Genomic DNA, 27,631 nt, shown 5'->3' with positions numbered 1-27,631 from the left:
TTGATAATGAGAAGCTGATAAATCAATAAGCAGCAGACAGATGAGATCTCAGCAGATTAACAGACACAAAGCTGTTGCAGGAGGTTTGGGCTGTTGGCGCTGTTATAAATAGTGACTGCACATAGAAGCTGCTGGTACTCTGCACATCCTGCCAGCTTCCTCTGCTAAACTTTATTTTTGAGAGGACGGCTGTAATATGAGGAAGGGGCGGAGTGGTCGCCTTTCATTCGGCCGAAGGCCCGGAGGGTGTAAATGTGAGTGGGCGAGCATGAGACACAGCTGAAGCGAAAGGACAAAGAGCATCGAACAGCTGCATGGAGACGAGGAACCAGGAGGGTGATGCTGAGAGCCGAGCACCTGCAGGTAAGTTAGAAAGAACATCTCCTACTACAGCGTCAGTGATGCTTTTATATGACCAAAAATCTAATAATACAAAAACACATAGTTCACAGTCATGATGTTCAAGTGTGACGTTCAACATTTCAGTCCTTTGTTTCTCCTCCTATAAGTCGCCTCATGATGCAGGATGATCCTAAAAATCATCATTTGTTTCATGATTGTTGACTCTTTTTTTTCACCATCACAGATGCAGGATGCTCTCAAACTCATCAGCTGACCGCTCGAGTGGCTGCTGCCCTGTCAACAACAATCCTGGTTATGGGACTGCTTTTGGGTTTGATGTTATTTGGTGGGTGTAAATATAAAATAATAAGTATAAAGTAGCACATTTTATGTATTTAAGCTTTATATGTTTGCATAAAGTTCTGCAGCTTCCTCCACTAACTGAAACCTGAGCAAAAGCAAATTGTAAAAAAAACGACTTGAGTAAATGTGCAACTGCGATCAAAAGCCTGTAACTCACATCAGGTTATTCCCTCAGTGGTTCCACTTCCTGTTCATTAGTAAAAAATCATGTGTCATCTCTCGACAGCAGCACCACAGGAGGATCAGACCTCCGAAGCTTCCGCAGAGGAGCTGATGGAGCGGCTGCAGCGGTGCCAGAAGGAGCATCGTGAGCTGAACCTGATGCTGCTCGCTGTCACTCAAGGTCATTTCCATTTTCTCATCTCTACCAAGTCTGTACGCCGCCTCAAGCTTTGCTTCACATCTGCGTCCCTGTGCTGCAGACTCCAGGTGCCGTCTGTGTCCGGACGGCTGGCTGTGGCGGAGGAGTCGCTGCTACTTCTTTTCAGTGGGACTGCAGGAGAATCGGCGGTGGAACGAGAGCGTGGAGTTCTGCCGGCAACACAACAGCAGCCTGGCAGTCATCAAAGACTCTGCAGAGATGGTACCTTTGAGGCGCTTTTATTAAATGGAAGCAAAAATCATTTCAAATGAATTCAAATAATTTGAATCATTTAAGAGAAAAGCAGCAAATCGTCACATTTGTGAAGCTGGAGCCGTGAAAGAAAAGTTATTTCAGTGATGCGGATTCATTTTCTGTCTGTCAATCACTTCATTAACTCGTCGTTGCAGGTGTCCTTGAGTAAACTGTTGCTTTCATTTCTAACATATTTTACAACATCAGTCAAGCAGACGAACTAAAGCTGCTGTTGCTTCCTCCTCAGGACTTTATCCAAGGTGTGATGAGGGAGTTCCCTCAGTTCCCCTTCCTGTGGGTGGGGCTGACGGACGCAGAGCACGAGGGTCTGTGGCTGTGGGGGGACGGGACGGACGTCCAGCACTACATGCCGTAAGTCCAGATCGACCGGCACACAGTTCACAAACGTTTTCAAATGCAGGATTAGATTTAGAAATGTTGAGCACGGTGAGAGCAGACAGAGAAAAATTCAATTTTACTTTGGTAACATGCACATTAGTGGGGTGGGTGGGTGGGTGTGTGTGTGTGTGTGTGTGTGTGTGTGTGTGTGTGTGTGTGTGTGTGTGTGTGTGTGTGTGTGTGTGTGTGTGTGTGTGTGTGTGTGTGTGTGTGTGTGTGTGTGTGTGTGTGTGTGTTGCAGGCTGGCGGTGCAGTGGGACGCTGATCACAGGGACTGTGCAGACCTGAGGGGAGGTGGGAGTCTCTTCGCTAACAGCTGTGAGGATTATGGACCCTGGGTTTGTAAGAGAGACTCCTGACAGGCAGCACTCACATCGACACACATTTCTGCCTTTATGCACAACGTTTAGCCAAAATCTGATTGTTTTCACCTGTTTTTAAACCTCTGAAATATTTATTAGGTGCATATCTGACATTTTAAATTACCTGCATGTATGTAGAAGAACACTGATGTGTACTCATCAATATGAGTGTTGTAAAAACCTAAATGACATTATTCCACACACTCAACCTAATTATGCTTTAAAAAAAAACTGAATAAATATTTTTCTATTTACTCAAAGTTGAGTTTTCAAAGTTTGTATTTCTTAAGGTCTGATAATAAATCTCCACAGTATTTGTCCTCATCTCTCCCACTGATCAAACTGTACTACAGATGCAGTACAATACTACTGTACTTGCACAATGTGTGCCTGAAATTACTGCCAATGGTGTGAGAAGTACTCAAATACTTAAGTAGAAGTAGCAACTCAGCAATGTAAAAATCCATTCAGAAGTAAGATATGCTCTATCAACAAAATGTACTCAGAGTATCATAAATAAAAGTTTTAAGGAGGATTTTACTACTGCAGATCATCCAGGTGGAGCTAATTTTAACTACTTTGTATATTTTGTGTAATTTAATCTAGAATAATGGGTTATATTTAAGAAACTGATTCCGTGTTTTGATGTGTTAATGCTCACCCGTTTCAAAGCAGTCATGTAACCCTCTGGCGACGTCTAATGAGAGGAGAAAAAAAAAACAAAAAACAAACCACTTCCTCTACAAGTAGCAGGTTTATTTTTTCAAATGCAGGCAAATCTGTGACAGTAGAACAAATGTAAAAAAAAAAAAAAAAGAAAAAAAAAGTCCAAACCCATTGACCTAAAGCTCGTTATATATCTCTCCAGAAGAAACTTGCAGAAAACTGCACATATAAAAGTGGCATCACATCTCTGATTCTACCAAGTCCAAAACAAGCAACCGTCAGCACGGTACCTTACAAATATGTACATACGAGACAATGCGTATAAAAAAAAACGAGATGTATCCTGTACCGGATGCTGTCGGTTTGTCAGTGACGCAGCTTCTTCAGGATTTGTCCAACGCTCCCGTGAAATGTTCAGTTCCAGTTCTTGAAGAACTGCTTGAAGATGATGGTCTCCTTCCCCTGCGGCAGGATCTCCACCTGCAGAGAGACGATCATTTAACAGCTGCGGCAGCTTTTACTGTAGGTGTGCGTGTCTCGGCTGCTTTGCGTACCTGCGTTTTCATCCTGTTGTACTTCATTTGGTCGATGAAGTTATCCGCCATCTGTAGCGCCACCTGCTTCTCCTCGGCATTTGCTCCGTTACCTGACAGTCAGTGAAAATGACATTAGCACTGCCCACGTTGAAGAGATACAGCGTATTGCTAATTTCCAATCAATGAAGGTTTGTTTGCAGATCCTCGTCAGCTGTCAGAGCTTCTCCTTCTGGTGTCCACAGAGAAGTAACCACAGCAATTTCAAGTAAAGATGTGAGTATTCATGAGAAAATTATATTGTTTACATACATTTAAATAGGATTAACAGTGAAATGCTAATTAGTGATGCAGCCAGCAGCTTGCAGGATTGTCAGATCCTTCAGACCACAAACAGACTTTCCCTCAACGTGAGGCTATAAATGGTGTTTGCCTTATTGACATTATGCTCATTAAAATTTGATCCGATTAGATACCGAATATCACCGGCATGTAACAACTATCACTTTCCTCGGTTTGCCTTTCAGGCGGCACGGATTTGCTGGTTCGGGGTCACGTAGTATTTCCTCACCTTTCCAGACGAAGATTTTTCCGTTGGCGCCGTTGTCCAGGATGAAGCAGTCGTCACGAACCAGCAGCTCTTTGCCAAACGGGCTCTTCTCCGACACCTTGGTCATCGTCATAGAACCCGTGGCGTCAGACACCTGCGGGGGTAAATGTGCACAGCTTATTATTTTGCTTTGGTTTGATTTATCAGTGCTGTTGTTAATGCTCTGCAGGTGGAACTACCTTGTAGAGGGAGGCAGAGTTGGAAGCGTCTGCTTTGCTGTCCTCCTCTGGCGTGCTCTCGGCCAGCTCTGGCATCTTTCCCAGGACCTGCTCAGCAACACAACAGGAAGCTCAGACACCAGAAAATTACATTTTGATTGTTGGTAGCATGTGCTGACCTGGAGAGTTTGGAAATTAAGCTTAATTCAGCATGTCTGTTCTCTGATTGTGAAGCTACAGGCAGCCGATGGTTAGCTTAGCTTAGCATAAAATTGCAATTTTCTGATATGACTCTTAGCAATTAAAGCGAATAAGTGTATTCCCAAAACTGTTGAACTATTCCTTAGCATGATAATGAACAGAGAGTGTGTGCCTTTACCTTGAGCATCTCCTCCGGCTCCTCCCCCTCGCTGGTGTCCACAATCCGGGCTTTTCCGTGTCTGTCCGTGTCACGAATCAGCGAGGCGATCTCGCGCACTTTCTGCTTCTCAAAGATGTTGGCCTGCGACCCGATCCACGACACGATGATCTGGAGGGCAGAGACACAGCGGGAGTCACCATGATCACTTTCACCTCATGCGCTCTGCAGTTTTTCTGACACGGGATTCAGAGTTTGGGTCGTCACCTCTCCGAGGTCCAGGATGAAGCAGTCTCCCTTGTTGAAGCTGCTCCAGGACAGCTCCACCTCCTTGGCACGGATGTTGCGTTTCCCTTTGATCTGGTACAACCTGTGCACCGGCCCGGAGCCCTGAGACCTCCTGAAGCCTGACTCCACACCGCCCTCCTGTGAGAGACGCAGGGTACTCATTTAAAGACATGCTGGTTTATCTTTTTAGGTTTTATGTTAGTCGTCTTGTTTGGAAATGCCAGAGAGATTCCAGCTTTAACATCCTGGTTTGTTTTAACGAGCTCGACAATTCCTCCAAATCAATGCACAGCTGCTATTTTACCATTAATTGGTACTAAATCACATCATTCTCTTTAGGAAACTTTCTAGGAAATTATTAAGGAATTATTCTAAAGTAAGTTGCAAACCAATAAAATAAAGCATTGCTGGAATTTGACTTTCTCTCGTATTTCACTGGCATTCCAGTTTTTAACCCATCTGAACTTCCAGGTTCAGGTCTGTCCATCCTCACCTTGTAGCTGACCCCTCTGGGGAAGAGAGCCATGAACTCCGGGGACTCGTAGCCCTGAACCTGCCTGTGCTGAACGGGGTCACCGCCCAGGAAGTTGTCCAGCTGCGTGGCCAGCATGGCGCACGCCACCCGCTCGTCCCTGGACGACTTCTCACCTGCATCAGACAACAGATTAAACATGAAGGTGGAAAAGGTGTTTGCACACCCCACATCCTCCAAAAGAGACATTCAGATTTGACGCCACAGGAGCCGTTCTGGTTGATAACCTTTGTTCTGTCTCTCCTCTCTCCTGTTGTCTTAAAGTAATTATCCACTTCAGAAACACTTGGATGAATGTACAAAAAGATCAAACCAAAGTATTTTGTTCTACTTTGATCTCTGATGATAAGACTAAGCTGTGTACTCAATAAAAGCTTTTTAATAAAGTCTGACGAAGCTTGAAGTTTGCATTTTTCTCCACAACACAACAACAGGATGGGGGCTATAAGGTGGCCCTTGAGTTGAGATTTTTTTCCATCCATTTGAGCCGATGGCAGGCAAAGAGAAACGAAAGGCAGCAGAAGAAAGAGAGACGGAAGAAAGAATAAGGAAACGAGGCCAGAAAGGTTAAGATGTCACAATATGAGGAACAAAAGGGGCACTGACAGAGGCGACGGCACAAAGAGATGAGAGGCAAACAGTGTGTCCGCCAGCGGGCGCACAGAGACGACACGGGGGTCATCAATTGTAAACAAGAGCGGGAGGGAGCGAGGCTTCAGAGGGACGCGTGCTTGAGCACAGAGAGCCTCTCCGAGCGGTGACAATCAGCTTAGTGTTACCTAAGCACCGGATACATGCTGGAAACAACGGCCACATTTGAGTACTGTAACAGCCCTGCTGCATTTTTAATGGGCCCCGCTCAAAAGCCATCCCAGTTTCCCTCTTCCCTCCCATCGTCCCTCCATCCCTCTCCATCCAGCCTCACGCGGTGATGCAGCAGGTCAGCGCTGTGTCTCGTGTGTCATCACCATTAGCGGGAGGGTTATTAGCTTTTCAACCCGCAGCGCAGGGCCAGGATGAGGTGTGTAGTAAGCTCTGGACAATGGGTGCTGGAGTAAAATGGAAACAGGAGAAGCGTCCCTTCTCTTTAGGGCCGGACCGCTCACTTCAGGGTGGAGGTCTTGACTTGTGAATTTCCAGAATATAGGGCAGTGCTGTTCAGGTTCATGTTGGATGTTTTCTCTGAGGTTTTGTTGGTGACGTGTCCGTCCTGCTGCTCATTTCTAATAGAGAGGGAAGCTACAGCTGGGAGAAATACTTCATGATGACTGCAGTAATATTTAAGAGATTTAAGAGCATTTTGTTTTTTGACTGGTGTCACCTACAGACCTCTGATTGGCTTGGTTGCTTTTCTAACTGAGGTACAGGGTTGCAGCAGTACATTGTTTGCTTGATTACAGTATTGAATTCTATAATATTAGTGTTATTAAAAATATAGGACATCATATTTTCTGAAATTAGAATTATGATTAGAATTATTTAATTGCTTTAAAGGTCATTGCGGAGAAGGAGCAGAAGAAGGAGAACAAGAAGAAGAAGAAGGAAGAAGGAGAAGAAGAGGAAGAGGAAGAAGAGTATGGCCTGAGATGGTTATCATATCATGAAAATCCACACTAGACCTGTTTGACTAACTGGGTCTAATTTGGATCTCTTCTTTTTCCCCTTCAGCTCTTGTTCGGTTTATTTCCTCAGCAGCTCTCGCTCTGGGACAAACTGTTGAACTCGCTTTTTCTTTGATGAATACATGAAGCTGGCTCGATTAAACAGCAGTGGTCTGGTGTTACTGATTTTGTCCTGAAGTGAGATGCCATCATTGGAAATGTACCACCTACTCAGTCACGCTGGAAGCCTGTCGACTGTACAGAGAGCTTCGGTCTTGAGTCAGATTGCATAACTGCGTGCTACATGAGGGGATGCATGTGCTGCAACACATTTCACACCACTGTTGTTTTATTCAGTCTCAGTTTGGCGTAAATTCTTTCTCTCCATGACAAGACGCACGTTGTTTAACTCAGATCTCTCACCTATCCACATGTGGAGGTCGGCTCCCAGTTGACCGCGGTTCTCCAGCACCAGGTAGGAGTCCCCGTTGTAAAAGGCTCCCACCTCGGAGGGATCCAGCGGGACGGCCTTCATCTTCTCTACCCTCCACACGATGAGGCCCGGCTCCCGGACCTCTGGACCGAACTGACCTGGAGCTGCCTGGAAGGGGAGCATACTGCAAGGAGAGGAGAGGAGGAAAAGACCGGTGAGACAAAAGGAGAGGAGAGGTATGGACATAATTTGTAGAGAATAGAGGGGAATGGACTCCAACAGTCACCACAGATATGAGTCATACTTTGGGGCCAAGTTATACAAATTAGGGAAGAAGTTGGGTGAAACAGGAAGTGTAAATACAAGGAGTTGTGTCACTCCATGTCTCCATGTGGGAATGGATGCTTGGTTTTGGTTGGAGTAAAGAGAAGTAAGAGCAGAAGTCAAACCCACATGGTACTGACAAATCAAGGAAGTCCTACGTGTCACAACCAGAGGCAGAGCGTCCATGTTTAGACTGAAATTTTGACAAAGCGTCAAGCTCTCAACACAGACGCCTCCTCCGCTTTAAGAACGACGGAGCGGAGGATGTGGTTGACGTGACGAGCGCTACAACACTTAGACCTGACACAAAACAAAGGATCCTGTGGCTGCTTAACAACCACCGGCTCAATTACATCACTTTTATGCAACACAACACCGAGCGGGGGCCGCACTAACACCTGCACAAAACCGGCCGTGGCTATACGCACGCCAGATCATGTCACAGGTGAGAGCGAGCCAGGTGTGGACCAGGCTGCGTCACTCTCATGTACAGCCCTGTCTGTCTTCACCACGCCAGAAAGCGAAAAGACAAAAAAAAAGCCGCGGTTTTGAGCGTTAATATACTGAGCGTGTCACCGAACCACACCTGCTTCTTCCTGTCCTCTCTTGCCTTGCTGTGCTATATTTTGCGTGGCTGAGACAAAATGGGGACACTGTCTCACTGTCCCACAACACTGTGACGTGGCACAAATGGCCAACATTTATATATATTTACTGTTTGTGAAGCCATATTTATTGCAGGGCTGTTGTATTAAACTAAAAAGGATGTTTCAGCTGTAAAATGTAAGAATACAGTAAACAGTCACATCATAACTTCCCAGAACCAAAGGGGGCGTCTTCACAGCTTGTTCTCGTCTGACCAGCAGGACAAAAGTAAAGAATATTCATTTTATAACGATATCAAACAGATAAAGTTAGCAAATACACATATTTAAGGAGTAAGTGAGTAAGTGGCCCCTGAGTTAAGATTTCAATTTGTGTAACTGCTGCCTCAATGTCAAGAATGAACTTTTCCTAATTTTCATCTTGACTGACGAGTCCATTAATTGACTCAGACACGTCTGATGCAACATGATGGTGTTTCATATTTGCATTTTCGTGCCTCTACAGATAATCGATAGGCTTTTCCTGGATGATAACGCACAAACATTTGAAACCTCATCAAACCCTCGCTGAGGTCGAGGTTTCCTCTGTTCTGATAAGACAAGCCCTGCAGCTTTACTCAGACACTTCCAAATGAAAGCAGCATTTCACATCCATATGTTACGAGTGGAGCACTGACTGTACCTCCTGAGAAAAATATCATTACATAAGTCAGTTTATGTTCAAATTCAGCTCTGAGACAGGTGTCGGGGAGCAAGCGGATGAAGGAGGACAGGAAAACAAACAATTAGTGTGAATGAGAGTCAACTGAGGACACCGATCCAACGTGAAAGACGCTGCCGCCAACTCTCCCATGGTATCGGTTAGAAATCGCTCAGAGGAGAGCAGGAAACGCTGAAAGTATTAACGCTAATCGTCTACGCTGCGGTCAGTCGAACAGTATGTCAGCGGCAGCTCCGCCCCTTCCTGTTATTTTGGGGTTTTCAGTTTTAACGACTTAATCGCTCGTCCCTCCAGATTACTGATATCAGCTCTGCATCCGTTTAGTCAACAGCGATCACTGAGCGGAGCCAAACGGAAACGGTGCCAATGCAGCAGATGATGGTAGAAAATGGTTGAGGAGGTAAGGAAGCGAGGAAGAAGAGAAAGGGCCTGAGGCAGCTCATGCAGGGGCCCCGGGTTAAAGTTACACTGCTTGGACAGCCGCTTGAAGAGTAAATAAGGAGGCAGAGAAAAAGGCCCGATCCACTTAACTGTATGCTCTCCTCCGGTACCTCCGCCATGCTGTCTGACTCCGACTCCATTCTGCGTGTCCACTAGAGTGTGTGTGTGTGTGTGTGTGTGTGTGTGTGAGTGAGAGGGGATCGAGAGGTCTGGTGAGGAGGAGTGCTTGCGCTCACCTGGCCTGGTTAGCTTATATGTGGGAGGTAACCGGAGCCGGTGTGATGAAAGCCTACCTGCGGCCTGCGGATAGGACGCCGTGTGGGGGGGAGCAGAGTCGGGTTCCTGGTTCCTGGCTAAAGCTAAACACCAAGTGGATAATTACTGGGAGAGCAAACAGCTGGCTCGTCCATCTTTCCACTCTTCCCTTCTCCTGACTCGAGCTCGTCCTCCTCCTCCTCCCTCCTCCTCTTACCCTCGCCATAGAACACCTCCCCTCTGCCCAAAGGGCCACAAAGACAGCACATCTGAGTGGACGTGGAAAACTCTCACCATGTGTTTTCACGAGCACGTATGAAGCTAGAAATTACAGGCCCTAATATGCTCAGAGGTGGGGGCAGTAGGAAGTGACACCCCTTCCCCTTTGTCTATCAGCCCCACATCACCAGCCTTCCTCATTCACTATGAACTCTGAAAATACCAGCAAAAGCAAATATGAGTCACAGCACATTTCTCAACAGGGTTGTGAAGTGGGGGGAGGGATTTCAGGCACAGTGGCTCAAGAAGTAAAACTCCTGGTTGAATCATCAGTGTAAAACTGCAAAATTATATAATATATGAAGAAAATATGTGGTTATTCAATAAAAAGTCAAAGAGAACGCTGCGATAAGTTAACTACAACTCCCAGGGTGCATTCCAGTGAGAAGTCATCCAATCACAGAGCGAGAAATTCTGCCATATGAACAGCTAATGGTGAGTAGAAGCTAAAGAAACCTGCTCATACAAGCAGCACCTGGCTTCACCGGCTAGTCATGAACTGTCTGTCTGCTGTTTGGTGCTGAGCAGGTTGCGTTCAGCTGCCTTCTGGGGCCTAAAATGACACTTTAAGAGTGGAGAGAGTGAACCAAGACGGTAAAGTTGCAGCCGGACAGCTAAACAATGAGCTGAGACTCTCAATAATGCTCCATAAAGGGGCGCGGAGCTGCACATTCAGGTGATAATTCTGACATATCAAGTAGTTTTAACATCATACATCATTATTTTTACAAATATATCAATTATTAGTGCTCAGTTTGCAAGTGGAACAACAGCATTCATCAGATTTCATAGTGAAACAAACATAAACAAACTAATCCGCACAACTGACCCCGACCTCAGCAATGGTTGATTGCCGTTAGCCAATCAATGGAAAGTATGGCTGCACAGCTTCTCAAATGAGAGATCTGCTCTTTTCCCTCTGTTGTTATTCTGTGCCGCTGAGCTAGCTATTTGCTGAATGTGCTGGAGGCATTAAGGATTTAACTGATTGAAAAAATTGCAATTAATCTCATTAATCTCTGTAATCCAATTTAGGCATTTACATCGAGGGAAACAACAAGTGAGGAATAAATTATAGTGAGTATTGAGAGCGTTCCCACAGTGAGGACGTTAAGAGGTGGAAATCTGCCCTTTTGGCCTCGGCTACTGCAGCGGTCAGTGGTGCATGGTTGGGTGGAGGAGACATGGGCGGAGGGGTTTAGATGGAGACACAAGGTCACAGATAGGCTACAGGGGTCACTGACTCAATCAGTCATTCATGCATTATAACCAGACAGAAATATGAGAGCAGACAATATGCAGGCAGACAGATCAGCAGGTGTGGAGTGATCTGAGAGCGACGTGAGTGTATGCAGTGTGTGTGTGTGTGTGTGTGTGTGTGTGGTCGTATGGCTGGGTGCACTGTACATTTATGAGATTAAGAGATTGAAATCAAGACATTGAAGCAGACAGGGAGAAACTGAGAGGACCGGGGACAAAGAGGAGAGAGAAAGGAGACGGAGTGCAGTATGAATGATAAATCACACTTTTACAGCTGTAGGAAAATGAGTTTTCACCTGTTTTGAACACATTTCTGAACTAAGTCACAAGAGCTGAGGCTGTTACCTCTTAAATACCCCACCTTAGACTTTAAGGAAGTTTGGAAACAGCTGTTAATAAGACCAGGGTGATGCGTCGGAAGTGAGACAGACAGGAAAAGGAAATTAAAGGTGTGGTTTTTCCCCTACTGACAGAAGAAAAGTGGAACTGAGAATAAGCAGAGTTTGAATGGAGAGCTGGAGGTCAGAGACTAAAGATTCATTGTCCCGCTGTGAGATTCCTCAGCTGATTTCAGGAGAAGGAATGTGATGAGCAAACAGGGACAGAACAGCTTGAGAAGAAAAGTGGAAAAAAAAAAAAAAAAAACGTCTCAGGATAAAAGACAGAGAGGAAAATAAGCAGAAAGAACAAATCAGACGCTGGGATTGTGCAGCAAAATGTGCAGGAAAAAAAAAAGTAAAGACTTACCTTGGAGAGAGAGTTGGCGGTGGGACACAACACGTCTGAGCAGAGAGGGGAGAAGAAACCAGTCATGCAAGGAGGAACACGTCCCTAAACACACACAAATTCTTTCTCCCTCTCCTTCACACACACACACACACACACACACACACACACACACACACACACAGACGAGACATTTCCTGCCTCTGTCTCCAGCAGCCTTAGCCCGGCCCCCTGACTCAACCACGACAGAAAAGTGCGGAAACTGACTGAATCAGGACTTGAAGCAGAGGGAGAATTCAAATTAGGCCTGCTTTACAGAGCAAACACATTTACTCAAGCGCTGCTGAGTACTGTTTTGCATTTTACTTCAGTATTTCTATTTAATAATACTTTAAACTTCTACTGCAGAGAGAAATATTGGACTTTTTACTCCATTACATGCATCTGATAGCTGCACTTCAGGCTTATCCAATGTCTCAAAAAAAAAAAAAAAGACTAATCAATCATCCCACAACCCCTCAGATTTATCCGGCGACCTTTTGGAGGAACCTGACCCCTATGTTGGGAACCACTGGAAAAATTAGCTAAATAGTTCAAACTAGCTTCACCTCGAGCAGCTACAGTGGTAAAATACTGCTCATGGGTTAACACGTCAGTATTCACAATCCTTTGATTTCATGTAGAATCATGTTCCAGTCCTACAGGACATTTCACTACAGAACCAGTACTTCTACTTTTCATATTTAAAGTTTATTTTACAGCTAATATTTCTGCACTTTTACTTCAGCACAATTTTGAATGCAGGGCTTTTAGAGTACAGAGTATGAGAGAGTATTTTTACTTACTGTAATGTTATTTTTACAACAGCAAAACATGTAAACACGTCTTCCACCTCTGTCTTTCTGGCAACTTGCATATTGCCCTTCTAATAACTACCCGGTCATTAATGACTCAACGCCGAGGTCTCCACGGTTGGTAAATATCACCACAGCAGCCGACACAAACAGTCAGCAGTCATAGATGGACTATGGTCAAACACGCCCACGCTGTGTGTGTGTAGGAAGCCTCAGATCATCAGATGACACGATGCCGTGCTGTCAGAGTGAAACCTGTGATTCATCGTTTCCACAGGTGAACACTGCGAGGTTGAACGATCCACTTACAGAAGAGGACGACGGTTATCTAAGTGAGCAAACACGACGTGCACTTTTACATGATCTACACCAAATACTATATCTACTTTGCCTTTAAATTTTGTGAAGTCGTGTGGTTACCAAAGAAACAACCTCATTTGTTACCATTAAGTTGCATTTAGATTTTGACTCTTACTAACTTTAACTTTGGCAGCGTCTTATTAATTTTGAGTTGAGGCTTCAGTTCTTTCCTTAAATGTTCTTTTAATTGAGTTTCCTACACAGTGGACCTTTAAGTTAAGTGGAATTAAAATTTAAACAAGAAAATCCACAAATTTTTAAGCAAACTGAAAAAGTTTCCACAACAGCACTGAGTAGGTTGAACTTAGCCAGTTTCAGAGAGCCGTTGTGATAGGTCATGTTAGTGATCACCGATGCTCTGATGGAAGTTAACCCTCTGATGAGTCAGTCATTACCAACTCATGATGGACAGATAAACACGTGTTACATATTCCAGTAGAGACCCCCGAGTTTCCAAAGATAGCACATGCGTCAGGCAGATTCTCTGAAAATATGTCTAAAAAGCCCTGGACATCTACAATATCTGATGGTGCAGCTTTGGGTGATTAGTTTTAGTTGTTCCCTCAGTGGAAATAGCAGATAGCTTCAATGAGGAGCTGGAACAAGCATAACATACACGATACTGTCACACAGTGTGAAATAAGATGAGTTTCCAACCTTAAGGTAATTAAAGGGCAAAAACAGGAAAAGCCTGTGGAGCAGCCTTACCTATTTTGTCAAGCTCTAGGTGGCTTCTTCTGAGGAAACAAGGCCTCAAGGCGAGGTCGAAACTTTTCTGTCCGTGGCAGACCCCCGTGGGAGAGCCCTCTCCCCATCTGGTGGCCATGGAGGGAAACGCAGAGATGGTGTGCTACCTGTTGGAGAGAGGGAGGAACAAACCATAGACTGAATAATGAATCATCTACAGAGACTGCACACAATCTCAAAAGCTAATTTTAATAGTATTTTTTCAGGCTTTTTATATTTCCAATACACGGTGGCTCCAGCTGTGCATAGGCCAAGTATGCTACTCATGCTAGTATGCTAATCATTTAAAGCCACGTTCTTTATGTAGTTCATTATAACCTTCAGGATTGTCACAAAGAAATATTATATTAGTGATAAGGCAGTGTTCAAACACGTTAGCCGTGTACATCAGCACACACAGTTTAAAACACCTGTTCAATGCTACATGGTCACAGGTTTGCATACACTTTTAAAAGTTGTTTATCTTGTGCTAGCTTGAATTTGAAAGGTGTGTAACGTCAGTTAGTGAGGCGAGTGAAATTATCTCTCTCAAAACAGGCGACTCGACAGACAAACTAACCTGCCATGGTCAGACTGTACCACATTTCTCTGAAGTTCAGTGACGGAAACTTGATGTTACTGTTTCGGGGCCAGTTTGTTGATTGGCCTGATTGAGTTCGGTTAACTTCCTGTCTGCTGGCAAGCGGAGTCCACAGCCAGATGAGAGCGCCCCCTGGAGGACGCCCCGTGCAAAACACTTCATTACAGGTAAAAGTCTTGTATTGAAACTCATTTCTGAAAGTATCTAAGTATTATCAGCAAAATGTACTTAAAAGCATCAAAAGTAGAAGTAGCCATTATGGAGATGATAAGTGTTATAGTACATGTTTTACACATTAGTATTTGAATGTTATGGCTGGCTTTTGAGGAGTTAATTTCACTTATTTTACACACAGTTGGACGTTTTAACTGACATCTGTTATAGTGTATTATGGTTTTAAAGACAGCTACATACAAACTTATAAAATTGACAAAATCAAGATGTCGTTTGTCAAGTTAAAGTTGATCAAAAACTCTCAAATTTCCCCCTGAAATGAGGCATAAAGTAGTAACACTCAAGTGTGAGTGCCTCAAAAGTGAGAACCTTAGTGAGTGTACTTATGAATTGACCTAAAAACGCTTTAGCGGACTGGCTTGTCTCAATACAACTAAACTTTTCCTTTCCCTAAATACAAAAATGTGGCCTTTCTAGTTGCACAAAACTGTCATTAGCAGGTTCAGTATGCCAACTTTCCGGCTGTGGTGGTATGTGAGTGTCAAAAGGAGAGAGAGAGACGGACATGTAGTAAAACTTTTATTCTTTTTTTCCAAGTCAAAAAACAAACAGAACAAAGATACAGAGAACGAGATAATGAATTGATTTCTATACAGTGGCAATTTCAAGTTAAACCTTCCTTTGCCCAGACACGTGAAGTCGTTCCTCAGTTTGAAACCCTGTCTCGCCTTCCGACACACACTCATACACACATTCATACAACCCGGGAGTCCTGATGCTCTGAATTGACTGGACAGCACACAGTTAAGACAACAGGATCAGATGCAAGCATAGTGGACAAAATATCACAATGTCTGGGGCTTAGGTCCACCACAATATTTACTAAGTGCAATTACCAAACCTGCTTTATCTCAAAGGCCAGAAGATGCAGTCCTTTCAATTCAAGACCATCTTGGAAGCAACGTTTCACAAATTCTGACAAATCACTGGTTGTGTCCTCATCTCCTCAAGACTCCCAGTCAGACCCAATGCGTCCCCCCTCCCCTCCCCATGATTCCCCTCATCACAGGTACATACACTGGTAGAAAAAAAAAAAAGAAACACTGATTTCAGAAATGAGGATCACTTGTGGATGAAGAGGGGATGAGGGAGGAGACCCAGCTAGTCCAATAAATTCAGAAACCGCGTCGAATGATCAAATGGAACGAGGAGGAAAAGGGGAAAAAAATGTTTCCACTGTCATCAGACGGTTTCCTAACAGACAAACTAGGTCGAGTCATGTGAGAAAGCACCCATATTCAAAAAGAAGATCACACTAATGTAGTGGGTAAGGTTGTTTTTTTAAAGAGAGGCCCAAAAGTGCTGTTTCTTTGGACAATCTCTGCTGAGGAGGAAATAAACTGTTCCACGTTGTGAGGAAAAAAGCCAACAGGAGGACAAATGTTGCCCTCTGGCGTCCCGAGAAGCGAAAACACTCGACTTTTTGCCCTTCTACCTTTAACTGAAGCGACGTCGCGACCTGCTGACAGCATGCAACATATCGCACAACTGTTAGTGAAAAGAGCAGTCGCCGTCGTGGCAAAGACTCGGACTGTTGGGGAGGACAGGGGCGGAAATAAAAGCACTCCCCTCCGTCCTCTGCCCCTTCATCCACAGTATATGAACATGAGCCTCCTGCAAACAGGTTTACATAGTCACCAAAAGCAAACAAGAGAAAAGCCGAAAAAAAAAAACAACTTAATTTTCCTCTATTCATATTCACACAGAATAGTAGTTCACTTTCTTTCTTAAATAAACTGAATAGTCCAAATAATCCTGTGTACACGTCAGCTATCAGAAATGGGACGAACATTAGCAAGAAGTGGGAGGGATTTGAAAACAATTTCAACCTAAAGCTCGATTAAAATGTATTAACATGTGCTACTCATGCAAACAATGACAAAAGCAGCAACGCCAAACTAGTAAGCCTCGTCCACATCTGCCCCATTTCCTCCTAGAATCAAAATTAAAGACAGAATCATCATTCTATGATCTTTTTTTTCCATATAAATCTTTAAATTCTCAGTGTCACAGGAAGAATATTATCTGGAAAAGTGTTTTGTTTTTCCTTCTGGTGCACAAGTCTCCAAGATGGTAGAGGACAAGAGGATGCTGGTGGGTGTTTTCATGACATCTTTCAGGTTTCGTCTTTGGGGTGTGAAGGAGGAAGAGGGGAGGGCCATGGGTACATACGTCTATGTAGTCAATGATGTTCAGGGTGAAATTTCTTTTCCCTGCAAGCCAGTTTCTCTCTCTTATCATGTATTTCTGCCGACCATTCCACTTTCTCCTTGAGACAATCTGACTGTTTTAATACAACAAACACCTAAAGCTCCATCTCTGATCCACAAAATGCCCCAAAACTGGCAGCAACTGTAGTTTTACAAAAGCAGCGAAAGGTCTAACAAGATACACCTCGGTGAAATATGCAGTAAACAAAGTCTAACCCTTACCTCCTTGATTTCCTTTAGAGCTTATGCTTTAGTGATGAATACAATCCACTTCTCAAAAGGCTTTTGGCAATATGTACGCTTTCCACAACTATACACCCAACATTTAGAGAGTGAGAGAGAGACTGGATGCAGTACACTATAAAGTTAAAAAGGGACATTTTCTCCCCGTTATGTGTTCACCACATCTTCCTCTCTGTTTAATTCCCTCTTGGGATTTGCAGTTTTGCTCCAACACCCCGTGTGAAAATTAAAAAACTATCTCAAAAGGCAGCCTTTTTTTTTTTTCCTTCAGGCAAAGCAGTTCAAGTCTTTTCACATAATAGTTTTAGCAATTTCATGTGGTAAAGGGGGCCCTCAAATGTTCAGGACTGGAGCATCACAGAGGTCCCCAAAGGAGAGATTTCCCCAAAGAAAAGCTGTCACAATTGGGACCCCTGTGGCTAGAAGCACCGCCACCTCCAGCTGGTTAAAGGTGCTGTCCTTCGGGTGTCCACCATAAGGTGACGGGGTTTCTTCAGCTGCCTCCCCTTCTCATCCGCGGCTCATCAGTTGTTCTCCTCGTCGCTGTCGTCGGGGCTGATGGCCGGGCTGTAGGTGGGTGAGGTGGGGCTGTATCCAGGGGAGGTGGGGCTGTATGTGGAGCCTTTAGGGCTAGTTGGTGAGTACGTAGGGGATGTGGGTGAGTACTTGGGGGAGGTTGGGGAGTAAGTAGGAGAGGTGGGGGAGTATTTCGGGCTGGTTGGGGTGTAAGTGGGGGAGGTGGGGGAGTAGGTAGGAGAGGTGGGGCTGTATTTGGGAGTCGTCGGGGAGTAGGTGGGAGAAGTCGGCGAGTACTTCGGGGATGTTGGGGAGTACTTCGGCGAGGTGGGGGAGTATTTGGGAGAGGTGGGAGTGTATTCCGGGGAGCTGGGGCTGTATGAGGGTGAAGTCGGGGTGTATTTGGGGGAGGTGGGGGAGTAAGAGGGGGAGCTGGGGCTGTATGAGGGGGAGCTCGGGGTGTAGGTGGGCGACTGCGGGGTGTAACGTGGACTGGAGGGCGAGTAGGACGGAGAGGTGGGGGAGTATGAAGGGGAGGTGGGGGAGTAGTTTGGGCTGGTCGGGGTGTAGTTGGGGGAGGTTGGAGAGTAAGAGGGCGATGTAGGGGAGTAGGAGGGAGAGGTGGGGGAGTAACTGGGCGAGGTGGGAGTGTAGTTCGGCGACGTGGGGCTGTAGCTCGGGCTGGTCGGTGAGTAAGAAGGAGAGGTGGGGGAGTAGGAAGGAGAGGTGGGGGAGTAAGATGGAGACGTGGGAGAATAAGAGGGAGAGGTGGGTGAGTAAGAAGGTGAGGTGGGAGAGTAGCTGGGCGACGTCGGGCTATAGCTCGGTGACGTCGGGCTGTAGCTTGGTGAGGTGGGGGAGTAGGAGGGGGACGTGGGGGAGTAGGACGGGGAGGTAGGGGAGTAAGAGGGAGATGTTGGGGAATAAGATGGAGATGTGGGAGAATAGGAGGGGGAGGTTGGAGAGTAACTGGGTGAGGTGGGTGAGTAGGAAGGAGATGTCGGGCTGTAGTTGGGGCTGGTGGGGGAGTAAGAGGGAGAGGTGGGAGAATAGGAGGGTGATGTTGGGGAGTAGCCGGGGCTCTGTGGGGTGTAGCCTCCAGGGGAGCGAGGCTCGTAGGCTGGGGAGGTGGGGGAGTAGTTGGGTGACATGGCTCCACCTAAAGAGGAAAACAAAACATTTGAAGGATGGGGAAAACTTGAGGAGCACCTCAACGATCCGAGCCACGATATCAGCTTATAATTTGGTCTATAAAACATCAGTCAAAAAGTCCAAAGCATCACCTAAATTATTAAACAAACTGTATCTTAAAAGACAGATTTCTGCAGTGTCTAACCTGGAGATGGGATGTACGGACTGGCAGGTCCTGGTGAGCCTGGAGACCCGGGAGTGGGAGACCAGGCCGGCGAGTAGCCTGGAGAGAAGCCACTTGCATCTGATGCTGCACTGGGAGAGAAACCTGCTGCTCCAGGGGTCATGCCGCTTCCTACAGGGAAAAAAAATGAGGCAAAACTTACAGAATGAAACGAAAAAAAAAAAAGAAGAGCCAAAGCAGCCTGGGCAGACACTCACCGACACTGGGGGACCAGGCGCCATAGGCTGGTGTTGCTCCTGTGTTCCACGGGGTCATGGCAGGTGACATGCCACTCATGGGACTCGGCACCGTGCCAAAGAACATGCCAGTGGCTGCAAACAGGACAGACACAGACCATAAACATCATAGCTCATCCTGTGTCTACTGCACAGTCAATTCTGCTGTAAATCCAACCAACACTTCTCCACTTACGTCCAGCCACGCTGATGCCGGGTATGTTTGTAGGGATCTCCATGCCGTATTTACACTTCTCAGCATCCAGCAGCAGGTCAAAGCATCCTGTACCAGCCGGGGCGAGCTGGCCAAGCATGATGTTCTCCGACACACCCTTCATGGGGTCGCTCTCACCGTGGGATGACGCCTCCATCAACACATCCACCTGGACGAGGAAATGCAAGAAAGGATAAAGTGGTTTCTTCCGATGACTTCAACTGTAATTCTTCAGTGTCTTGTCCGTCGTCTTACCGTCTCCTCAAAGGAGCACTTCATGAGCGGTCCTGTGTCTTGACGGTTGATGCCGTGACGTGTGATGGCCATCAGGTGACCGCGGCATGTCATGGTGTCACAGAGCAAAGCCAAGTGACGGTAGTTGACGTAGGAACCGTCGAAGGAGATGACGTGGTACAACTCCCTCTCCAGAGCCTTTCGCACTGCCTCGATTCCCAACACCTGCACGCAAGAGAGATGGAGCAGAAGAGGGTGAACAATAATATCAACACACAATAATTAGTATCTTTAAAAATCTGCGGTGGTTAGAAACCCATTCTCATTCTTTCATACCGTGAAGATCTCCACGATGTCGTTGGAGGTGGTTCTGACGGGATCGACGTCCTTCTCGCTGAGCACCCTCATGAGGCTCACGCCGTCCGTCTCGAGGATCCACTCCTGCAGGGCCTTGAACTCGCCGTCCTCTGTGATGATGATCTTCTTCTTATTGTCAGTTTGGGGTAAGTGCATGTACACCTGGAGGAGAAGAGCGTGACCTTTGACTCAGAGCTACAGGCAGCTACGCGCTTTTGTAACCGTGTGTGTGTGTGTGTGTGTGTGTGTGTGTGTGTGTGTGTGTGCGTTTTCACTCCGTTACCTTGCTGATCTGCTCAATGCCTTGTAGGGTCATGTCTGTCAGCATGTTGGACTCGATGCACCTCAAGAACACATCATCATCCATTTTGTCCACCACCTCCTCATCCTAGAAAACACAGTTATTTATGATCAACACAGAAATTGTCTGCAGTGAGAAACCGTGACTGAATATGACATCACTGCTCACCTCTTGGAACTTGTTCTCGTCGCTGTTCATGATTCTGATTCGCAGAACAAGCTTCTCTGCGTTGTCGTCATTGAAAATACAGTTCAGGTCGTCTCCAAAACCTGGCGGAGAACAAAAGCGTCATTAGGGGAAAACCACCGTAACTCTATAAAAGCGCTGTTCTGTTCTGTTGAAGTAAACGCAACCCACCTGCGTTGATCTTCTCTGCAATCTGCTCCATAGTCAGCTTGCGATCAGTCATGTGCTTGCGGTCGAGCTCGATGCGCAGCAGCCACGGTGAAATGCGCGTCACGTCAAAGTCGGGCATCTCATAGTAGACGTTCACCCACTCCTGGTCCTCCGCCACCACCGTGTTCTGGGGGTTTGGGTCGTAGTAGATGGCGGTGTTGGCTGTCACCTATGTAAAAAAAAAAGCTTGTTTTTAGTTGTTTATATGGAAGGAATGGCTATGAAAGATGTGGATTAAAATTATTATTACATTTGGAGAAACTGACCAATAGCTGTCTCTCACCTTTCTCAGCGTGGTGTGCTCCAGTCGACACAGGATGTCCTTGGCCCTCTCAGCGTCACGTGCTGCCTGACCCAGCAGGAAAACGGTCAGCGAGGGAGTTTTGGGCCTCTTGGAGATGTTGATCAACTCCTTTAGACGAGGCACACCGAGTGTTACGTTCTTGGCTGACACACCGGCGTAGTGGAAAGTGTTGAGCGTCATCTGAGTGGCTGGCTCTCCCAGCGACTGAGCAGCCAGAGCACCAACCATTTCACCTGGGTGGGCCTGAGAAGAGAGGGAAACGTAGCATTAATAGAAAAAAATATCTCATGTTCCAAGTTCAGTGTTTCAACAGTCGAGCAGAAATCTAACAGCACACTCTTAAACAACTCTTAAATTAATACTTAACGTACGATGGACTGGTTGAATTTGGTCTCAATCTCTCCCAGCAGCCAGTCGAAAGCCTCGGTGGAGAGGCGGAACTCCTCCGTCATGCGTTTGGAGCAGAGCGTGGAGCGCAGGTGGATGTTGAAGAGCAGCGTGGCGTTCTGCTGCGCCTGTTTGCTCAGCGGGTCGTCGCCATTCACGATCACCAGCTTCTTACTCAGGTCCTGAACGCCTGGGGATCCGAGCACAGGAGGGATTAACAGTGACTGGTGATATTTTGCTCTTTTGTTAACGAGGTTTGTTGTTTTTGAGCTTACCGTCGACAACCCTCAGAGGATTGAGGTCTGTTGGGGTTCGAGTGTTGATGCGGAAGATCTTCTGAGCGTTCCAGATCATTCTGGCCAGGTTGCACGGCAGCACCACCTGCAGGCAAGGAGAAACATTGCAGCATGTGATATTTTGGATTTCACGTGGCAGACCTGGAGAATGTTAAAGAGCAGAGGTCGACCTGCAAATGTGCTCATGCACCTTACTGTCCCCAGTGGGGAAAATGGCTCGGAGCACCTCCCTGTCTTCCTTCATCTTGTCAAACTCTCTCTCCAAGGCACTCTGCACGTGAGCATTGGTCAGCACGTCTTTCACGACGTCTTCCTGCAGCATCCGCCTCAGCGCTCGCTCATTGGTGCAATCAAACTTAAACCTACACAGATTAGACCACAGTTAAGCAGCTGCTCAGAGACTATTAACCAATAGGAACAAAGCATTAATGTGTGTGACTTACTTCTTCTCAAAGGCCTTGTGTGAGGGTTTGAGTGTCGCCACGTTTTGGAACTCCACGTTCTCTCCCGCCAGGCCGTCCTCACCATAACGCAGCTGAACCACCTGGTTGATGGAGTTACGCACCGTGCCATCGTACTTCACCATCACAGACTCCATGGACTTGATCAGACGACGCTGGATGTAACCTGTTGAGGTAGGACAGATTTACCGTATTAGAAACCAAAGGGCTTTCTTTTTGTTGGACAGTCCATTTAAATGGATTTTGGGTCTCTCATTCATTGACCATTCTCTCGCCCTTACCGGTCTCAGCAGTCTTGACAGCTGTGTCGATCAGACCCTCTCTGCCTCCCATGGCGTGGAAGAAGAACTCGGTTGGTGTCAGGCCAGCCAGGTAGGAGTTCTCCACAAAGCCTCTACTTTCAGGACCGTAGTCATCCTTAATGAAGTGAGGCAGTGTGCGGTGTTTGAACCCAAAGGGGATTCGTTTACCCTCAACGTTCTGCTGCCCCACCACAGCAATAACCTGAATAAGGAGGGAAGATAAGTAGTAAAGATCTCAAAGATAATGTGAATATTACTCTATTGTAACATGATAGATAGTTAGGTGGATTATGTACCTGTGAGATGTTAATCTTTGATCCCTTGGAGCCAGCCACCACCATGGACTTGAAGTTGTTGTACTCAGACAGAGACTTCTGGGCAGAGGATCCAGTTTTGTCACGAGCATCGTTCAGGATACGATTCACCTGGTTCTCAAAGGTCTGCCTCAGAGTGTTACCAGGAGTCGGCTCCAGCTCATTGTTGTGGGCTTTCTCAATGACCTGGGGCAGAGGAAAAATTTAACATTTCTACTTGCAATTTCTGCTGAAGACGGGTTCAAGTATGTTGAGATAACCAAATTTGAGCTATTCTGTGAGCTTAGTGACAATACAAATACTTTGTGCTTACTTCTATCACATCCTGTTTGGCTTTCTTGATGGTATTCTGGATGTCAAGGTAGGTCTTGGCATCAGCAATGGAGTCACCAATACCAATGGAATGACCTGAAGAAAATTAGCATATCCAAAATATATTAGGACAAAACAATGGCAAAGAAATATAAAGGCATGACTGTGAAAACACACAAAAAAAATCATTCAGTACCACTAAAATACAGCAGTAAAGGTCCGTGCACTTCACTGTTTTCTTACCCTCGATGAGCAGCCAGTTGTTGACCACAGTCTGAATGTTGGAGTAGAAGAGTCTGGTGATGTCATGACCCATCTCCAGGTAGGAGATGTGGACGAGAGAGCCAGCGGAGGTTCCCAGAGATTTCTTACAGAGGATGCCCATGATCAACTCACCGTTCTCCACTATGACCTGTGTGAATGAGTGGAAAGCGTGGTCACTTGCATTGTCGTTATTTTTCATTCTTTAATCTACACATAGTTAATCAGGCTTTTGTACCTTGGTGTCCCCAGGTGAGATGTGTTTGTAGGGGCCGCTGTCTTCATCGTCAGGATGGGTGCTGTGTGTGCGGATCACATTAATGTGTCCAGGAATGATTAGGCTGAAGATCTGCTTGCCCGTCCACAGAGGACGGGGCTTGAGGATGGCCGGCTGAGGCACTTTCCCGTCCCAAGTGGAGAGGAACATGAGGAGGTTCATCACTTCACCCTGTGGTGGAGGTAAGCACTGTTAAGAGCCTTTTAGGAAAGAAAAAGCAGCTGGTGGTGAGCCTGTAACAATCCCCTTACTCTCTCTAAGAAGACATCTCTCTTGGTGAATTTGCGGACAGCTGTGAGAGTGTCCTGCACAATACCCATGACGGGCCTGTTGGACTGAGGCGTGACGATCATACGCGGCACCATGGCCAGCTCCTGGATCTCTGCCCTCGTCTCGAGGGACTGAGGCAGGTGGAGGTTCATCTCATCCCCATCAAAGTCAGCGTTGTATGGGGTGGTAACACTGGAGAGAGACAAGAGGATGGAGTGTTAAGACTGCTACCAGGAATTTGAATTAAGACCAAATTCATAACATCCCAAAATGACTATGATGTAACAAATGAAATGCATTCACAATTTCCTAAAATCATGGCTTTATTACTCAGTGCCTGGATAGTATCACAACCCCTGAAGATAAGTTTAATGGATAAATTGTTTCTATAGGAAGTTACCGACAGCTTCAAAGGAAACACATTTATAAAAGCCAGTGAGGTCTGGTCCTCATTTGGTACCTGAGGTTGAGTCGAAATGTGGACCACGGCAGAATCCGGACCCTGTGCCCCATCATGGACATTTTATGTAGTGTAGGCTGCCGGTTGAAGATGACGATGTCACCATCACACATGTGTCTTTCCACCTAACCAGAGAAAAGGGTCAGATTTAGTCAGGATAAAAATGCATTTGAAATCATCACATTAGAAAAGATCATCTTAACAGTAGACATTAATTATTCTAATCTTGCCTTGTAGCCAATCTGCAGATGAAGGTCACTTGGTTTGGGGTGAAATCGCAGGTCAATTCTGTCTCCATTGTCACGGATGATGTATTTGGCTCCTGGGTACTGGCTGTTGCCTCTTCGTACCAGCTCTTGTAATCTAGGGTGGTCATCAGAATGAATCAGATGATAATGCACATCTTTAACAAATGGCTCTGAAATTCAGGTTTTTACACATTACTTAACATTTGATCAGCTTACTCACCTGTCAATGTTAAAGGGTGTGACAATTTCTGGGAAGGTCATGTTGGCTGCGATGGATCGCGGCACGCCCACTTGGTCGATCTGCAGGTTGGGGTCTGGGGTGATGACAGTACGGGCGGAGAAGTCCACACGCTTGCCCATGAGGTTGCCTCGGACTCGGCCCTCCTTCCCCTTTAGGCGCTGTTTTATGGATTTGAGAGGACGGCCAGACTTTTGCATTGCCTGTGAAAGGAAACATTGAAATTTAAGCAGCATAAAAACACTGCGCAAAAACAGAAAACTCTGAAAGCAATGGAGACTGGGCTCATTAATGCACTTCAGACTACGCTCCATTGAATGGCGTGCTGGGTAGAAATCTTGCTGTATATTTAAGGTACGGTGGAAGTGCACACATACCCTTGGCAGGCCTGGCAATTCGTTGTCCACCATGGTGGCTACGTGAAACTGAAGCAGTTTGACATCCTCAGCTATGACGTGAGCTGCCGCACCACTCTGCTCGTTTCTTCTCAGCTGGTTATTGATTTTGACGATGTCGGCTAGCTTGTGAGTCAAGTCATCCTATAAAACAGAAGACAATAAATAATTTGTTGTTATTTTCAGGTGTAGATTTTACACAGCATACAAACATGCAGAAACAAAATATGCTGGCTAACAAAACAAAACACTCAGTCTGGGATCATATTACTTCACCTGGTTGCGAGCAGACCCCTGCATGACTACAGCAGGCCTGACAGCCAGCGGAGGCACAGGCAACACAGTTACAATCATCCATTCTGGTCGGGCGAACTTGGGGTCCATGCCCAAGATGATGTCCTCTTCGTCTGAGATGCGCTTAAAGATCTCGTGCACACGCTCTGGACTCAGCAGGATTTTCTTCTCTTGCGAATCCTCGTTAACGTGCTTCCACTCGGCATACAGCTCCAAGCCAGAGCGTCTGATACGTGGCTGGTAGCGTCCACAGCCACCATGGCCCTGCAGAGGTTAAACAGTGGGGATGGAGAGGATGAGTGTGAGAAAGACATATGTTGAGCAGTTCTGTGAACGTTGAGATCTGAAAAGGCCAAAAAGTCTCCATCCAAATACCTTCTCCTTGGTAATGTCCTCCTCAGTCTCCTGCTGTTCCATTCCAAATTTGTTGTCCATCTCCTCCCCTCCTTCACAGATATTTTTTCCTTTGCACAGCTCGTACACATGTGTCAAACGTTTCCTGGGCTGCCCTTTGGATTTTACCAGGATGTCTTTGATTTTTGGGTTGTTCTGGAGGTAAAAGCAATTGCAAGAAGTTAATTCTCAAAATTGCAAAAGCTGAAACCACAGTTTCATGACTAAAAATAGTGGATTTTTATCACTATTTACTGTGCTATGCAGAGTATACTTACTGAATCCACTAATAGCTTCGAGCAAAAGAAGCAGACACATCGAAGGACCTTCATTATTTTTGTGATAAAGCCAACGTGGAAAACTGGCTTTGCCAGTTCTATGTGGCCGAAGTGACCAGGACATTCTGTCATGTTGCCTGAGAAAACAAAAGCCATGTATAAAACATTAAGTCATGGCATATAGGGACAGCAGTCAACTGAGTGATCGTCAGGAATATGCAACATGACTCTGTACCTGCACAGGTCTGACATCTTCCAGTTCGTTCTATGACCCCTTGTCTTGGGTCCATAAGGCCACCAAGTTTAGGACGTCCTCCTTCTGTTGTTTCGGGGTATTTGATTCCCCCTTCTGTAACTGACATCCGTTTCTGGGAAGAGACACATCGTACATAAGTTGATCATGTGCTGTCAATAATTCTGCATTTGTCCGTTAAGCATACATTTTTCACCATTCATTCACATCAGTGACTGAATGCAAATTTATGTTAATCATCATCTACTATTCAATGTTAAAACATTGGTTCAATTAACAAAAATTGTCAGCTAAAACAAAGTTGTATACACAATGGTTCTTAATATGATTTAAATCACTACACTTAATAGCATAAACATTATCCAATTTCCATTAATCCCCAAGTCTACAAAACACACACCTGAGTTAAAGAAAACATGCATCTTACTTCGTTGAATTACCCTTTTATTCATTTATTGAGAGAAATCAGACCAATGCGTACAATGCGACCAGTGATAAAACGAAACTGTGTCCATAACGAAAAGCTATAAAATAACCAACATTTCTACTTACTGGTGGGCCTACAAGGTACATTACATGAATAGAAAGGGGGTTTAATTGATGTGATAAAATGGATCCTCTTTGAAAATGTTGTGCTTTAAGTTTTTCAAACTTCCTGCTACATGCTAGTTAGCACAAGCTCCACCAGCCTGACACAGCTAGCTAGGCTAGGCTAACAGCAAGCATTTTCCGTTGTAAACAGAACCATGTCTTTGCCACATATGTTAAACAACAAGTTACGTTAAGAAACTCTAAGAGTGATGTGTGATCTGTCTGAGAATTAATAAAATACCCCACTCCCCCAAAAAGAAAACCTACAAGCTCATCTGGGCTGATGATGCCGAACTGTACTCTCTTGATCGTGCGCAATGGGCATGCGCTGTCGCCGGAGGGCGGTCCGTGCATCCTGTCTATTCAAAAGAGACGCGTCCTTCCTCGGCACGCCGCTTTGTGAACAGGAACAGCCGTTAAATAGTCACCACGACTCTGGTCAGGCCGCCAACGGTGACCGGAAAGTCTCCGAAGGCGATATCCCAGGGACCTCTGCTGTCGGTTGCCTCTATTGCTGAATTATTTGTGTTTTGGTCCTAAGTAAGATGGCTACCGACTGTTCCCTTCCCTTTTCCTGATCTAAACTCTG

General features: G+C 45.8%; 3 protein-coding genes across 3 annotated transcripts; 1 reads left to right on the top strand and 2 right to left on the bottom strand.

Moving 5' to 3' along the window:
• The first annotated feature begins 103 nt into the window (after positions 1-103).
• Positions 104-2,336, top strand: LOC143317329 (natural killer cells antigen CD94-like). Its single transcript, XM_076725428.1, has 6 exons — positions 104-363; positions 587-688; positions 932-1,048; positions 1,128-1,288; positions 1,569-1,693; positions 1,962-2,336. Exons 1-6 carry the CDS (start codon positions 315-317, stop codon positions 2,077-2,079), a joined length of 672 nt encoding a protein of 223 aa, XP_076581543.1. The 5' UTR covers positions 104-314; the 3' UTR covers positions 2,080-2,336.
• Positions 2,337-2,819: 483 nt separating this feature from the next.
• On the bottom strand, positions 2,820-13,826 carry capgb (capping protein (actin filament), gelsolin-like b). The gene is made up of 10 exons (XM_076724260.1): positions 13,795-13,826; positions 11,894-11,928; positions 7,252-7,445; positions 5,189-5,343; positions 4,675-4,833; positions 4,429-4,578; positions 4,071-4,157; positions 3,853-3,985; positions 3,303-3,394; positions 2,820-3,228 (listed from the first exon to the last, which is right to left on the bottom strand). Exons 3-10 carry the CDS (start codon positions 7,442-7,444, stop codon positions 3,163-3,165), a joined length of 1,035 nt encoding a protein of 344 aa, XP_076580375.1. The 5' UTR covers position 7,445; positions 11,894-11,928; positions 13,795-13,826; the 3' UTR covers positions 2,820-3,162.
• A 1,327-nt stretch (positions 13,827-15,153) lies between these two features.
• Positions 15,154-27,631, bottom strand: polr2a (RNA polymerase II subunit A). Its single transcript, XM_076724601.1, has 29 exons — positions 27,310-27,631; positions 26,434-26,566; positions 26,199-26,335; positions 25,903-26,076; positions 25,510-25,791; positions 25,216-25,377; positions 24,821-25,041; positions 24,583-24,715; positions 24,353-24,477; positions 23,874-24,084; positions 23,584-23,793; positions 23,328-23,496; positions 23,086-23,180; positions 22,755-22,958; positions 22,438-22,660; positions 22,139-22,322; positions 21,886-22,057; positions 21,675-21,780; positions 21,384-21,589; positions 20,992-21,255; positions 20,670-20,877; positions 20,481-20,581; positions 20,295-20,399; positions 19,991-20,173; positions 19,676-19,879; positions 19,403-19,589; positions 19,189-19,302; positions 18,953-19,102; positions 15,154-18,775 (listed from the first exon to the last, which is right to left on the bottom strand). Exons 1-29 carry the CDS (start codon positions 27,394-27,396, stop codon positions 17,625-17,627), a joined length of 5,901 nt encoding a protein of 1,966 aa, XP_076580716.1. The 5' UTR covers positions 27,397-27,631; the 3' UTR covers positions 15,154-17,624.

This window comes from Chaetodon auriga, chromosome 24, assembly GCF_051107435.1.
Source record: "Chaetodon auriga isolate fChaAug3 chromosome 24, fChaAug3.hap1, whole genome shotgun sequence".
In the NCBI taxonomy this organism is placed as follows: Eukaryota; Metazoa; Chordata; class Actinopteri; order Chaetodontiformes; family Chaetodontidae; genus Chaetodon; species Chaetodon auriga.
This window is presented reverse-complemented; position numbering and strand designations above follow the sequence as displayed.